This window comes from Drosophila obscura, unplaced genomic scaffold, assembly GCF_018151105.1.
Source record: "Drosophila obscura isolate BZ-5 IFL unplaced genomic scaffold, ASM1815110v1 contig_4, whole genome shotgun sequence".
In the NCBI taxonomy this organism is placed as follows: domain Eukaryota; kingdom Metazoa; phylum Arthropoda; class Insecta; order Diptera; family Drosophilidae; genus Drosophila; species Drosophila obscura.
In genome coordinates, this window is record NW_024542828.1 from 4,241,710 (window position 1) to 4,257,547 (window position 15,838).

Here is a 15,838-nt window from a genome sequence, read left to right on the forward strand (position 1 = left end):
TCCTATTTTTCTAACGACGAAAAAATCACCGCATGGCCAAGAGTCGCCAGGCCGTCATTTATCTTGTTTTGGTGTCTTCTTCTGGTGCGCTGCCTGCATCAAAAATTCAACTGCAAAACCGGCAAAATAAATCAGTGCACTTTTCAGACCAACAGCGAGAGCGACAAAGAGAGAGCGAGACAGACAGACGCACACAAGACAGATAGAGACAGCGCGATATGTCAAGTGTATTTTTGGACCACGACAACTCTTTCGCTTTTTTTGGCATCTTCTTCGCTGCTGGTACGCTGCTGGTTGGTCTCTCCCTCCTCTTCCTCCTCCTCCTCCTCCTGCTCCTTAGCAATCTTTAGCGCCAAGATTTATGACATTTTAGTTGGCAGCATCTTGGCGAAATCTTATCGAAAATTTCTTCTTTTCTCTTGGCATCGCCATCGGTCTTCTGGGGACTCTGCTGTATCTCCCTCTAGATCTCTTTCTCTTTGGGAATTGTAATGCATATTTTCAGCATGACCTCAGCCCAAAAAACAAAATTTATCTCCCTTCCTTCACTCTCTCTCTGTCTATCTCTTAAGCATTAATCCCATGTCTACCTGTGCGTAACCGACAAAAAGTGCGCAAAATGAAAGGAAAAGTGACCCAATAACGCGTAATGTCTCCGGTGCAAAACAATGATGATGATAATACCAATGCCATGAGTAATGACCAAAAAAGGAAATGGCTTAGGGTCGAAGGTCATTGGTTTTCACCATAATTTTCACCTGCCAATTATGGATAGATTGTTCTATGTTGATGTCCTTGGCGAAGGTTCGATCTAAACAGAGAGTTTCATGGTTTATTATGCGAAATTGTAAGACAATGAAACTTAGTGATCACAAAGGGAAATACTTATATTTTATGTTTTGATTTTTGAGATTTGTAGAAATGGAAAGTAAAGGACTTTTTGGAGAGAGGAGCTTCGTATTTAGCTCAAGAATTTGCAATCATTTTGATAATTATTTTCAGACCGTTTAGAGAAGTGTTTCAGCATTGAAAGTTGCGATTAATTGTGGTATAAGATGATAGAAGGAGTGGTTCATTAACTATCCGAAAGCAGGGATCTTGGAAGAGAATGCTGGATAGATAATACAGATAAATACACAGAAATATAGACTAATAGATAGAGCCCTGGAATGATCTAAATCTTCCCCACCCAAAAGTATGCTTCATTCCTATACCAATACTGTCCCACATCTGTAACCTTTTCAACCCTACACTTGGGGTGCAGGGATCTAGCTATATCCTATCTGACCAAAAAATGTGCCTTAATTTTTGAATATATTTTAAATACAATCTACGAGTATAATCTATCTTAGCAGAAATATTCACCCTTTTTATTTCCACTTTATAGTTATCAACGGCTTGAGGGCTTCCATGACCAGACCATCATGTGATAAGAAGCCCAAATGGCAGTTGTGGACAAGGTCAGGGGGGAAATTGTCGGATTAGAAACCATTTTGTGGCATCCACTCACTCACACACACCCAAAAAAAAACACAGAGAGTGGCAGAAAGGTGCGTCGCACAAAAGGGATGTGGCATCCACAATGTGTGTGGACTGTGCTGGTGTGTGTGTGTGGATGTGTGGTGGAACATCCATAAGTGTCATGTTCGGGTATATCCTCATTCATCCTTGGCATGCACGCACGTTTTTTTTTCCTTTCGGGGCAGAGGCGACAGCGGCTCCTTTTCTTTCCCTTTATTGTTGTTGTTGTTGCTTTTTGTTTTATTATGTGCACGAATTTCTATATAGAACTGAAAGTGAATGTCTGATTGTGTGTGTGTGTGGAGTGTGTGTATTTGTGCGAGTGAAATAAATTCCGTAGCGCTAGAAGCAAAGATTTATTATCAAATTAAATTTCTGACAGAATTTATTGCTTTATCTCTCGCTCTCTCGCCCAAAACATAGTTCTTTTGCCTTTCGCCAGAGCAAAAGCATCCAGCACAGAGGCCACAGAGCCACAATCCCACCAACCCAACCATCCACAGACACCACCCACACAAATGAATCCACCAACGGACGAAATGAATGAACCGAACCGAACCCAAACGAAAACCCACCAGAACACCAACCCAAGTGGTGACCCCGACCTGAGCCTTAGGGTCGCATCGCATCTCTGCTCCTCCGGCCAAACAACACGAAATTTCATTTCGCTCACTTTTCATTTCGGTTACGGGGTTCTTTTTGCGTACAAAATTTATAGTGAACAAATTTGGACAATATGCGCGTATTATTCTCGCGTGTTTTCGTACATTTATTTTGGCTGCAAGATTGGGAGCAGGAGTCGTATGTGGGTGCCACATGCGAGTGCCACATTAAGAACATGGATGCTGCTGCTGCAACACTCTATTCGCCTTCCTTCTGTTTCGAATGATGCATTGCCCCCTGGCTAATATAATTATAAGCAGCAGAAGCAACACAGACTACAAGATCTTTTCAATTTTCACACATTTTTAATTAAAATTTAGTTGAATACAGAATTTAATTAGGTGGCATGTCAGGAGGGGCAGACTAATGCAGGGAAAATGCAAAGATATAAATACATCCAGGTAGAAGAGAAGTTTGAGGAGTAGCAGCAGTTTTAAAATCAATTTCATAGGTATATTTTCCATGGGTTAAATACTTTCTTATAAAGGTAGAGGTCTCTGGATTGTCTAAAATCTAGCTTGGATGATTTCTAGATCAGAACAAATTATTCAAGAACGAAAAATCGATCAAGAATACTATTGATAATCTAAATTATAGAGCTCTATAAATAAATAAATCGATGTCTAGAAATATAATCAAATAAATATGAGAGAAAACTGCGGAGAATATGTATAGAGTGTATTACCTATCAAACATTTAAAATGATTAAAAAATTATAATAATATCACTCGACAAACCTATTTTAATTGCTTATAAAACGAATTCAAATAATAATAAACACTCTAAAATCAAGTACCTTAAGCTTTTTCTCCTTAACTATTTATATTTACACTCCTGCCACACCGCACCTCTCTTTTTTATGGGTATTATTGGGGTTGGGGGTTTTTCCTAACTAAGCTGCTCATTTGAATTGTGAATTCCGGACATGTTTGCCGCTCTGTAGCATATTGATTTATCTGCCCCAAAGCCATATATTTTCCATTTACGTATGCCCTGGATGCCACTCAGACTCCCAACACCCCCACACCGCACTCCCCTCAGCCTCCGCAGAATGAATGAAACTTTTGCAATTTCAAATAATCGCCAGCGCCCAATAATGAGGCCTGAGAGCGCGAGCGAAACACGCACTCCATTCGGTGGGGGGCGGCTCCAAGCCCCCTTTTTGGGTAGGACCAAACAAAAGGAAAGGCCAGAGCTAGAGCCAGGACTCTCTCTCCGAAGTAACCACACCACAAAACGAGGGGGGGAAAAAGAAAAACTTTCTTATTGCCAAACTGCCAAACTCAGAAGGCAGCAGCCAGCGAGAGGGCACTCCCTGGGCATCCACCGAGCCACACAGCGTCTTGGGGCACACAGCAAAGTAGAGGTGGCTGGGTGCTGGTGGTGGTGGCAAGAGCCGAAGACGACGCGGCGATAGCATGAGGGATTACAGCGCGTGATTTATATGGGATTCCGAAGAAATATGGGCGAAATGTGTCGGCAATTTTTATTGGACATTTTAAAAAGGCGAGTAAGATGTTCTCTGTTCTGTTCTGGTCCCTCTCCTCCTAATGTTGTTGCCTCTCTCTGGCTCTGTGGCTCCTGGGAATACGGAATATAAGAAACTGCGGCAAAAGTAGCTGCTGCTTGAGATGGGCGGGGGGTGTTTTGGGTGGTGTGGCCACACACACATATTTTCAAATGCGGCAGCTGCTCCCCACAGCAGCGTAGAGTCGAGTCGAGTCGAGTCGAGTCGAGAATTTTCCCCACTTGATTTTCCGTTGCGTAGTTAGTAAGGAAGTCGCGTTTCATTCGTTCTCGCAGGCTCTAACGAGCCCCACCGAATATTTATGATCAGCCAGGGTTGCCCTGACTCCCCACAAAAAAAAACAGGGCATGGGTAGGGTAGAGGGTTGTATGGGATGGTGATGGTCCAAGAAAGTTTACCCAACATTCGCTTTTTTGGCATTTTCAGCGGTTTTGCATTAATTTAAATTTCCAAAATGCAAATGAGGCAATTTCTTTGAAAGCCAAAAAGAAGATGCTGTTAGCTGCAACCCTTCAGGGTTGCCAGGCCAATTCAGTGCTTGACAAATTGCACAAAAGCCTACGGAACGGAAGAGTGTCCATGTCCAGAGGGGACTTGTCCCCCATCTCTGATTTCTCCCTCTGTCGTTGTCGTTTTCGTGTGAAGGAGAATGGCGTCAAAATGATTTAGTTTTAACTTCCCCGCCAATTGTTAATGCGTCACTTAATTTAATCGTTAGAGGACACAATTTTAAATATTTTTTTCCGTGTCTCTCTTTGGCTGTGAAACCTTGTGGAAATACAAAAATATATCTGCAACTCCAGGCACGTTGTAATGGAAATTAATTAGGCAAGTTCCTCCCCTGACAATGGAGAGAGACAACGACCCAACGATGACGATGGCGATGGCGATGACTGTGAAAATTGCCCTCGGCTCTCTATATCATTTTTAATTTAGTGGGCGCCCCCTTCTATGGGACATAATACAAAGTACGACTACGAGTATATATAATTTATATCCACCAATGTGTGAATTAACGAGCAGATGTCGGAATGAGAAGTCGACAACTGAAGGAAGGTTGGAACTTTTGTTGAGACTTTTGGTAAACAGAATGAATAGCCTATAAATGGTAGGATAGATGGCTAGAAATTTGAGTTAAAGAAGTGTTCTTAGAAGTGTATACAAGCCATAACTTCTGGCATTCTTCTGAGAAAGATTTCTTTATAAATAGATTAAGATTTAAGAAACAATTCTAATATTATTTTTCTACATATTTTTCCTTTAGCAGAGTCTGCAGTGAATTTCTGCGATCTAAGAGTATCCCTCTCTTTCTTGCACTTCTTTTTCCCTACTATAAGTAGCACCACTCGTTCTGCAAGTCCTGCAAGTACATCCAAGATTATTGTCTGTGTCTTTTGTGAATGAAGAACTTCCGGCAGTTTTCGGCCATTAGTCTTAATACACGCATGGAAATGAACAGAAATTTGCCCAATAAAAGTTCGATGCCATAAATTAAGAGGCGAATGCCATTGCCATCGTTGCTATGGCGCATTCTGCGCATCCTGGCATCCTCCATGGCTGGGCGCCAGCTGCCACACAGTGAAAGGAAGGAGGAGAGCAAAGGAGTGTGAACGGTGGCCTGTTGTTGACCAGGAGAAAGGATGTGGACGTGGACATGGACCTGGCACGCAGAATACACCGGCGAAGGACCGGAGACCCAAAGGCGAGATATGCGATCAGTAAATACGTTTCCGTTCCGTTTGCTAATAAACTTCCTCTTCAGCTTTAATTCTTAAATGGTCGCCAGATGGTGATGGATGCTGCTCCCCGAACAACAAAAAAGAGATAGAAGGTCCTGGGGTGTAGTGGGGTTGGGGGGGGGGGGGACATAGTCATTACTCTCAGCTGGTGTTGGTTCTGCTGCTGCTGCTGCTGCTGCTGCTGCTGGGTGTATGTGCTGTAAACTCGCAACACTTTGATGTTTTCAGAAATTATTTCATTTTCTATATCCTCCACACTCTGCGGAGAGCTTCAGCTCTGGGATGCTGCTGCAGGACACGAAGGACAGGACGCGGACTTTAGATTTATGGCCGGGAGCCAGACAAAGTGTCTGCGGTTCGGTCAGAGCCTTCAAGGCGACGACGACGATGACGACGAATTCTGCGGGGCTTTTGTGTGTATCGTTCTGCGCTCATCTCGGATGCATCCTGTGTGCCCCAGGATCCATCCTCCACTTCTCTCCTTTGCTACAACCAAAAACTGCAAACACACACACAAAAAAAAAAGAAGTTGAAGAACGAGGGGCCAAAACTTGGCCCTGGGTCACATGTGAGTCAAAGTAAGCAAGAAGCAGCCTGAAGGACTAGCTAGAGCAAGGAGCAGCGGTAGGAGAAGTAGCTAGAGGAAGGAGTGGCAGCAGCAGGAGGAATATCTGAAAGAAAGAGCAGCAGCAGCATCGGAAGGATGAAGGAAGAACAGGAGCAGTAGCATCCAAAGAAGGAGCAACAGCAGCAGGACCAGGACCAGGCCAACCTCTTCCAAAGAAGTCCAAAACTTTTTTGCTGCAACGCAATTGCAATTCTCAAGACGAAAGTGCAACGCTGGCATTTGAACCCCAGAAGCAAAACCGGATGTCGGAAGCACTCCATTCAATCTGCAAACAAGCGTCGCCCATCATCCTGCAGAGGAACGCCCCACCCCGCACCACACCCTCTAAAACTGCAACGAAATGAGAAATTCATTTTTTATTTAAATTTGAAGGAGAGAAAAACATCCTGGCACCCGTGATCCTGCCTCTTGCAGTCTCTCTGGCTTTTCCACTGTCGCTTCCGGCGCGAGGAAGATGAATGCCTCGACGGCAACGACAACACGATGACGCCAATAGTTTTTCCCACCCAGTTCAGTCTCTGTGGAGGTCTCCTCCACAGGGTGGTCCTTTAGTTTCCGAGGAGCTCTCTCCTGGGTGGTCCTCAAGTTTTTGTTGACTTAAGCCAAAAACCAAAGAAGGATTCAGCAAGGACTTCCACTGGGAGCACAAGTCTTTGGTTTTTTTTTTAGGCTAATTTTTCTCAAGTACTTAAATAATTTTTGAATTTATCAGAGAAATTTGTAAGAAACTTTTGGTAGGAAAAGGGAGCCAAAGAATTCTCTTTATTTCATTTATAAATATTTTAATTGAAATTCACATTTAAAAATTAAATAAATACAAAAAAAAACCCACCCGTCGTATTTCAACAATTATGCAACTTCATTAAATTCGCGCATAACTCATGGATGAGTTTTTCGAAAAAGTTTGGAATTGCAAACGGAATCGGGCGAAGCGAAGCGGATAAAGCTGCCACACCAATCAAATGATTGGACTTGTGGCATACCCCTTAATCAAAATGAGATATCAAATGATGAATATTCTACATAAATTATATAAAAAATCTGACATTTTTCAAGTGAAATTAATATTATAAATAAATTATTATTCATCTGTGATGCATACCAGATAATTATAGTTTGATGTACAGGGTATCTTGGGGCATAAAAATCGAGTGGAAATTATTGTTGTGACTGCCTCCCCCAAAAAGTGTCGGGTCGTGGGTCGTGGAATGTGTGGAAGAAAGGATCGGCACGGCGTAACGCGGTGGTCCATTGGATGACCGTTTGGTGTTGGCGTTGCCAGAGTGCGTTTATGGTTTGATGATTTACAGTCACGGCCATAAATATTCGCACGGCCAGTGTGCACATTATTCGCGATTTATGCCGGGCCCGGCTCCATGCATAACTCATGCAACAGCACATGTAAAATTTATGCAATTATTAATTTAACACGCCTGCAATGACCTCTGCAAAACCAAACCACCCCTACACCCACTAGATCTCTCACTCTTACACTTCTTCCAGGGCCTATCAATACGGATCTAATCAAAGCATTTAACGGCACTCTGACACCACTCCGCTTTCCGTACTGGAAGAACCAATTTGTAAGGCTGTAAATGGAGGGAGAGAGAGAGAGAGAGAGAGAGTAAGGGGTTATGTGCACCCCCACACCATAATTTACTCGACGAGCAAAAACACTCACGGAAAAATAATAAATGTCCAATATGTTAGCCCAGCCCTGGCCAACAACACACACATAACGGTACGGGGGAGGAGGGAGCCAAAGGAAAGGCTACATACAACAACACTCTCCAACATACATTCAGGGCACAAAATCGACATCAGTGACAGAAACAACAACAACAGAAGCGCAGTAGCGAAAAAAAATGGTCTATGAATAAAAGCTTTTGATCGAATTTGGTATACCCTAGAGAATCATTGTAAAAAGAAGGAGCTAGGTAGTTTGATCCTTAAAACAGACTTTTTATAATTCTACCTAATAAGTATATTCATTATACATATTATTACCTTGAAGGGCACAGCAACCTATGGACGCTGCCCCATGAAGCGCCTAAAGCATCTACTTTACACAGTTGTCGTATGAAAAAGTCTTCTGATCTAAATAAAATTAAATAAATAAAGCTAGTTTTAGAGTTTTAAAAAATCTCATCTACATTGAAACACCCTCTAGTAGGGTATAGCAAAACCATGTCCATTCGGCATGTGTGAAGCGAAGTATGATAAGGAGGAGAAGTGGTCAAAGTCCTGTGTGGAGAAGATGGAAAAGAAGCTGGCTGGGTCGTGGGGGAAGGGAAGGGCGAGGGGCCACCTGCTAGGCACGGAGTGCATGGCAGTGAAGTTCCTCCATTGCGAACATGGCCAACATGTCGCTCCATTAATTTGCCATAAAACAGAAGTGGACTAAAATTTGTTTGTAGTTGTTATTGTCCAGGCAAAAAATTACAAATGGTTCCGCTCCAGGGGGAGAGAAACATAGCCAGCAGCGGGCAAGGGGATGAACAGGGAGGGGGCAGGGAATACACTGGTAGAACTGCTCTGCCGAAGAGGTCAAAAGCTAGGGGTCTTCTTATTTATGGGCACACAGGCACATTTTCTGATGTTCTGTTAAATGTCCACAATGACACATTGAGGACACCCACTATGTATGTATGTACATATGTATGTATTTGGTTTCTGTTTGCCAGCGAAGGGCATTAGTAGGGCTCGACTCCAAAGATCTATTTCCATTTCCATACATACATACATACATATGTATTCATATGATTTGTACCTGAGATGTGTAGATAAGAGATCCAAGAAACCGGCAAACAAAACCTAATCTGACTGCAATTTGCACACAATAAATGTAAACGAGCAAAAGAGAATGGGAAAAAGAAACACAACTTGGAGCGGCAGAGTAGCGGTAGCCGACTAGTACATACCTATTAGTTAAATGCAATAAAGCAACGCACTTTGGTAACAATCATTCGTTGTCTCGTTTTTAACACACAGCGAAGCGAACCACCAACATACGGTACAAGCGCAAACATGGAATGTTGAATCGAACATGTTTGAAGCCGTGCTTGCACGATCGTGCAGGTTCGATCCAACTTATTGCAGTTCTTAGGCACATACAAAAATCCTTCGATATATAGAATAATCTTTATAGGCAACTCTAGCAACAAACAGGAGCCACAGGAGCAATTAAACTAATTAAAATCCGCATTAATTATACAGACAACGACTTTGCTCATCCTGCTGACCAAGAATCTACGTAGTCCATGTGTTATTTTCCTCCACATGTTACGTACAACATGCCCTTTGTATTTTAAGAGTAATGGGTACATCAAAATGTACAGTTGATCAGGTTAGAATATATGTACATATGTATGTATTTCTCTTCAATAATATTCCTATCGCACACACCCACACCCATTTACGAACCTCTCTATTTTTCTCTCTTGAGAGCGCTGCAATCTCTCTGTATCGTTATTCAATCAAAATAAATATAAACAACGAAACAGCTGTTTTCGAGTGTGGGGGGCTGATAACATTTGACCGCTGATTCGTTGGGAGGCAAGTCGATTAGTTTATTATCGCCTGCACCGACGTAGTTGACCCTCCCAGAGGCCCCAGAGCGATGGCGATAATTGTTAATGTTTAGTCGCTTGAAGATTTTAAAAAACAGTTCCAAGTCAACATTCAAGGCGTGCGGTTGTGAATTTAATAGAACTACTAAAATGGCAAAGGACAATCTGACTGCAGTGCTGTATGGCATTGAGGATATGCGTTTGGTGAGGTTTTTGGAAGGAAAAAAATTACAGAATTCCTAGAACTCTCCTTTTGTTTTCCAGGAGCAACGTCCCATTCCAGTGATAGCCGATGATGGTAAGTGCCAGAGTGGAATACTCGTATTCTACAGATGATAACAATTCTCTTATTCAACTTGAATTCTCCTTGGATCAGAGGTCCTGCTTGCCATGGATAGTGTGGGTATTTGTGGCTCCGATGTGCACTACCTCAAGGAAGGACGCATTGGTGACTTTATAATGACCAAACCCATGGTCATTGGACACGAGGCTGCCGGTGTTGTGGCCAAATTGGGCAAGAACGTGAAATCCTTAAAGGTGGGCGATCGTGTGGCCATCGAGCCGGGTGTACCCTGCCGCTACTGCGAGCTCTGCAAACAGGGCAAGTACAGTCTCTGTGCGGACATGGTGTTCTGTGCCACGCCACCATACGATGGAAACCTGACGAGATACTACAAACATGCCGCCGACTTTTGCTTCAAGCTGCCCGATCATGTGTCCATGGAGGAGGGTGCACTGCTGGAGCCCCTTTCAGTGGGTGTTCATGCCTGTCGTCGTGCTGGCGTGGGCCTGGGCTCTCGTGTGCTCATCCTGGGCGCTGGACCAATTGGTTTGGTCACTCTGCTGGTAGGTCATCCGTAGATTAAGTGAGAACTTCTGTAGAAAACTTAACATTTCCCTTTTGTAGGTCGCTCAATCCATGGGCGCTTCGGAGATTCTCATCACGGATTTGGTTCAACAGCGTCTGGATGTGGCCAAGGAGCTGGGTGCCACTCATACGCTCCTGCTGAAGCGGGATCAAAGTGCCGAGGAGGTGGCCGAGATTGTACGCCGTACAATGACGGCACAGCCGGACAAGTCCATTGACTGCTGTGGAGCTGAGAGCAGCGCCAGATTGGCCATTTTTGTGAGTGAAGAATGGCATATTTTTTGGGAGTCAAAGAACTAAATTTGTACTTTTATTTTTCAGGCCACTGTTTCTGGTGGTGTTGTGGTGATTGTGGGCATGGGTGCCCCTGAGGTGAAGCTGCCTTTGATCAATGCTTTGGCTCGTGAGGTGGATATTCGTGGTGTTTTCCGCTACTGCAATGAGTAAGGAATCAATAGAAAAATCCACAGAAAACAATAAATTTATCTTTAATTATTCTACCCTACAGCTATTCCGCTGCCTTGGCTCTGGTAGCCTCTGGTAAGGTCAATGTCAAGCGCCTGGTGACCCATCATTTCGATATCAAGGAAACGGACAAGGCTTTCGAGACCTCCCGCAAGGGTTTGGGCGGAGCCATCAAGGTGATGATTCATGTGCAGCCCAGGAACACAAACAATCCCGTGAAATTCTAGATATTTCACCTCTGTATATAAGTTTCCATTTTTTAGCCAGTAAACTGTTGAACTTTATTCAAAAAAAAACAAAGTATTTTATTTACACAACACCCAGGGACAGAGACGACAGTTATGTAATATTTATTTTTCGACTGTAATTTTCCGACAATATCCAAATTTTCAAGAGTTCACACCAATAGCTGAAAGCAGGCAAAAACCAAAATGATCGGAAGAATACCAATCAGTCGTTACTTGCCCATTCATTATATGGGACTACTGCGTCCTGCCCTGAGATCTGCACAGTTGTCACCTCTGGCGGAGCGACGCCTTAAACATGGAACGGAGGACTCGGGAGAGGAGTCATCAGATAAGGCTCGCACTCGCCTGCGACAGGTGAAAACTATTCAAGTGCGACAGGGTTTTTGTGGGAGAAAAAATCCGGCCGGGGATGGTGCAGCAACAAGCGGCCTGATGACGGAGTACGTGGGGCATGACAAGCAGGAGGCTATAATGGATACCAAAGAGGAAGAAACTCGGAATGAAGCAAAGGTGGAGCCCATGAGTGAAGCAAAGAATGAACCCGTGAGTGAGGCAGTGACTGAAGCCAAGGAGGAAGCCTTCTCTGAAGAAAAGCAAGAACCCATTAGGGAAACAAACGACTCCCCAAACAGTGATGTCAAAGACGAACCCTTCACCACCGAAATCCCCCAAGAGCGTAGACAGGAGTCTCCCTTCGAGTCCAGGCCAGAGCTACCCATGGAGGGGCAGCCCGCCACTCCCACACAACCATCCCCACAACAACCAAATCCCAAGAATCCCTATCACATCGTGACATGTCAACAGGATCACCAGGATTCACCGCCATCAAATGCTGAAGCGTCCGAAGGTAAAGTAAAAGTGTCTGGCACGATCATGTTCAAGGAGAGCTCTCATTTTAATACCAACTCATTGCACATTCTGGAAAACGAAGCAACGAAAAAAGGGGAGTCCATGAATGTTTGGGCACAATCCTTTGGCTCAGAGGCAACGAGCTCTGATGTCATGGAGCCCGCGAAGAAGGATAATGTAGACTCTGCCGCCAAGGAAGAGAAAACGCAAATCATTCTGGATTTTGAAACCCAAGCCTCAACTAATACAGAAGGAAACATAGATATTAAAGTCAATTCTTCGACAGCCGATGATAGTCTGAGCTCTGAAAACAAGAACGAGCTCAGCGAGGGCACGCAGGCGAAGATTGAAGAGGTATATCAAACGACTCCAAAAGGATACGAGATTGGTTGTGTGGTCGATTTTAGTGGCATAGTCCAAAGACCCAAAGATTCAGCAGTGAAGGCAGAACAAGCCGTGGAAGCCATTGTCCCTGAAACTACAAATCTTGAAGATAAGCTCCAGACATCCTCGACAGCAGAGAACGAAGAACAAGCCGTGAAAGACGTAGAAGAAGTCGAAACTATTGTCCCTGAAAACCCCGAACAGACAGCCTTCAAATCACCCACCAATAATTTAACCATTAGGATCGTAAGGAATGAGGATGGTTCGCCGGTTCACCCGGTAATTACTACGCGAATACCTTCATCGGAGCTCAAGTCGGATAGGGATGCACCGCCAGAAGAGGACTCTTCTTTGAAACGTGATTCCAAAAGAAAGGTAGAGTTTATACAGACCCAACCGGTGCTCACGAGCGATGGGGAAATGAAACTGTTGGTACCCACATCAGAGGACTTGAGTCCGGAGCAATCCTTGCAGAAAGCCACAGAAATTAAACAGGAAACTAATGAACTTCAATCGGAGAAAACAGAACTCCAATTGGAGATGAAAAAACTGTATTTGGAGGCAACACAACAGAAATCGGAGGCAAAAACAATTGAATCCGAGTCAAAAGAACTTCAATCGGAAATGAAAGAACTTGAATCGGAGGCAACAGAACTTAAATCGGAAATGAAAGAACTTGAAGCGGAGGCAACTGAACAGAAATCAGAGTCCACAGACGCTGTTTCCGCATCCCAGACAGGTGCCCAGAATACTCCTAAGTCAGCGGCGGAAATAATCTCCATGCTTGAGCACAAACACAAAGCCAAGAAATCCATGTCCTTTGATCTGCCCATTAAATCCACATCGCAGATAGTTCAAACATTTGGTTTGAGACCCGAACCTGGTCAAGGATTCAGAGCCAAAGGCACGCTAAACAGAACCGAGTTGGACCGACAAGCCGATGAATACTTTGCGAAGATCAACGAACCGGAGACCTTACAATTGGAGAAGAAAAGGGAAGAAGAGACGGCGCATATGGAGAGTAAAATGCAATTAGAAACTTCACAATTAGAGAACAAACTGGAGGCAGAAACCTCAGGAGTGGAGACGAAAATGGAAGCAGAAATCTCAGAATTGGAGAAGACAAAAATGGGACCCGAAAGCTCAACCTTGGAGATGAACGTGGAGCCAGATAACTCCCAACTGGACAGAAAAGTGGAACAAGTAGAGACCGCAGAGGAATCCAACAGAAAAGCTGAGGCATATTTTGAAACTATTGCCGAACTAGAGACCTCGCAGCTTGACAACAAATTGGAAGAAGAGCAGAGCCTTGAGGAATCAAAGGCCTCCGCGTTTGAGGAAATGTCAAAAGCTGATGAATACTCTGCCAAAATTAATCCCGAGCTGGAAACTTCTCAGCTAGACAGCAACGTGGAACCCGAAGTCTCAAAAATAGACAGAGAAATGGAACCCAAAGTCCCAAAATGGATGAGAAACGTAGAAGTGCAAAACCCGCACGAACCCAAAGAGTACGCTGCATTTAAGGCCATGGTTCAAGATAGAAAAGCTGATGAATACTTTGCCAAAATAAACGAAGCCGAAATGTCACAGCTGGACGGGAAAATAGAACCCGAAAGCTCACAATGGGACACGAAAATGGAACCGAAAACCGCCAAGAAGCAAAGAAAAATTCTCCTGTCACCAGATACAACAAAAGAAGGCACCCCAGAGAACGCAAAGTCTTTCGAGGAAAAGTCCACCAGCTTTATACTGACACGCAGGGGGGAAAAGGAGCAAGCAGATGACACAGACTTGAACGAGACATCAATGGAAATGAAGCTAGATGATGCCATAGCCGACCAGAAAGTGGAGGAAACAAAGGACGAGCCATCTGACAGACCTCTCTTTGTGCCCCCTGACGACAAGGATAGGCTGAAAGAAAAGAGTCTAATGTCCGAAGGAGATCTCTACAAACCCCAATCGGAGGATCCTATGGCTGATGATGTGGCAGATTATGATTCAAAGCCGTCACCCACAAAGCCGACCAGCAAGGAGGAGAAACCCAGAAGTAAACCCAAGCTGGAGGATGGAGAACTAGACATCAAGCTCCTAGTTCGAGACGAAAAAGCCGAGACTGCCGCCGGTACACCCAAGACAACTGCCGCATCAGACAAACAGAACTTTGTTCAATATATCGTTGGGAAAATCTTTCGCAAAGGAAGGAAGACCTCACCCACAAACAGAAAAATGTCCACATATTGCCAGAGGCGTGACTTGAACAAAAGCTCTACTCTGCTTTGTCCTGAGGATAATGACATATTCGATGATCCGTACAGTCCAGAAGAGGGCAAGATAATTAATCCAGACGACAATGATTTCATTTCGCCAGATCTCAAGAGGCAGGGTCTGGGTGCCAGAGCCATACGCGAGGACCGTGAAGCGAATGGGGAATATGGACAGCCCCAAGCCATGAACAAGGATACTCCGAAGGGTGTTTGGTCAATAAATAAATCAAAGACTCCTTTGAGTCCTCAGCCATCGGTGAATATGAGCACGGCCATACCCATGTTGCAGTTTTCCAGCGATAACAAAGATCCCCTGAAGATTCTCGGCGGTTCCGCCAAGTGCAAAAACCGCGAGAAGACAATACGCGAACAACTGATGGAAAAGAAAGAAGATAAAGACAATAAAATTGAGATCCTGGGCGGCTCCGAGCAGTGTGCCGAAAAGTTGAAGAAACTGAAAAAGAGTCCCAAAGATGATGATTGCAAAAGCAGTTTCAGCAGCTACTTTGAAGGATTCACCAAAATGTTTTGGGTAAGTGTACTGCACTGAAGTAAATAAGAGAATAAATACTGCCAAGTGATAGCAGAACTTTCGCTGTACAGTACAGTAGGTTCAATGTCACACCGAGGTGACAAACAGAACAATTCTACCGACTCGTAGATAAGTTCTACCTCTCCGTAGAGTGGAAAATATTTAGCGTCAATTAAATGTTTATTCCACCCCATAGCCAGCCGCCTACTGATAAGATTCCACAACTTTTGATAGCAGCAGCGCCTACGCGTTGAGAGCATGGGAATAATCACTTGGGTTGGCTTGGGTTATTTGTAGGTCAAGAAACTAATCGAATTTCCAACTAATGGCCAAACAGTCTTCTAGTGTTTCAGAGGCAGAACCACCAAAAAAGGAAAAATAGGAGAGCAAAATGCAGAAGAGGTTGCCCTGCCAATTGAAGCTAATTGATGGAGAGGACTCACAATCAATTCGCAAATTTAAATTATTTCTTTATCTAAATAAATTTATCTAAAAATTCTTCTAATTAAAAGTATAATTTGAGATTATTTAAATCACTCATTACTCTTATTCGCGAGCTCTGGTTATTTTCACGAAATGG

The 15,838-nt window shown here is 43.9% G+C and overlaps 2 protein-coding genes across 2 annotated transcripts; both read left to right on the top strand.

Moving 5' to 3' along the window:
• Positions 1-9,738: 9,738 nt before the first annotated feature.
• Positions 9,739-11,277, top strand: LOC111072786 (sorbitol dehydrogenase). Its single transcript, XM_022364849.2, has 6 exons — positions 9,739-9,852; positions 9,913-9,946; positions 10,025-10,494; positions 10,556-10,774; positions 10,838-10,959; positions 11,025-11,277. Exons 1-6 carry the CDS (start codon positions 9,799-9,801, stop codon positions 11,206-11,208), a joined length of 1,083 nt encoding a protein of 360 aa, XP_022220541.1. The 5' UTR covers positions 9,739-9,798; the 3' UTR covers positions 11,209-11,277.
• Positions 11,278-11,306: 29 nt separating this feature from the next.
• Positions 11,307-15,737, top strand: LOC111072735 (myosin-9). The gene is made up of 3 exons (XM_022364775.2): positions 11,307-13,528; positions 13,571-15,258; positions 15,596-15,737. The coding sequence occupies exons 1-3, from the start codon at positions 11,413-11,415 to the stop codon at positions 15,638-15,640; spliced, it is 3,849 nt and encodes a 1,282-aa protein (XP_022220467.2). The 5' UTR covers positions 11,307-11,412; the 3' UTR covers positions 15,641-15,737.
• The last annotated feature ends 101 nt before the right edge of the window (positions 15,738-15,838 follow it).

Excerpts from the sequence above, each read along its gene's own strand:
- LOC111072786 (XM_022364849.2), top strand. The coding sequence starts at position 9,799 with ATGGCAAAGGACAATCTGACTGCAGTGCTGTATGGCATTGAGGATATG. Across the intron at positions 10,495-10,555 it reads TTGGTTTGGTCACTCTGCTG|GTCGCTCAATCCATGGGCGC; the intron begins GTAGGTCATCCG and ends TCCCTTTTGTAG. Across the intron at positions 10,960-11,024 it reads GTTTTCCGCTACTGCAATGA|CTATTCCGCTGCCTTGGCTC; the intron begins GTAAGGAATCAA and ends TCTACCCTACAG.
- LOC111072735 (XM_022364775.2), top strand. The coding sequence starts at position 11,413 with ATGATCGGAAGAATACCAATCAGTCGTTACTTGCCCATTCATTATATG. Across the intron at positions 13,529-13,570 it reads ATTAGAGAACAAACTGGAGG|CAGAATTGGAGAAGACAAAA; the intron begins CAGAAACCTCAG and ends AAGCAGAAATCT. Across the intron at positions 15,259-15,595 it reads GATTCACCAAAATGTTTTGG|TCTTCTAGTGTTTCAGAGGC; the intron begins GTAAGTGTACTG and ends ATGGCCAAACAG.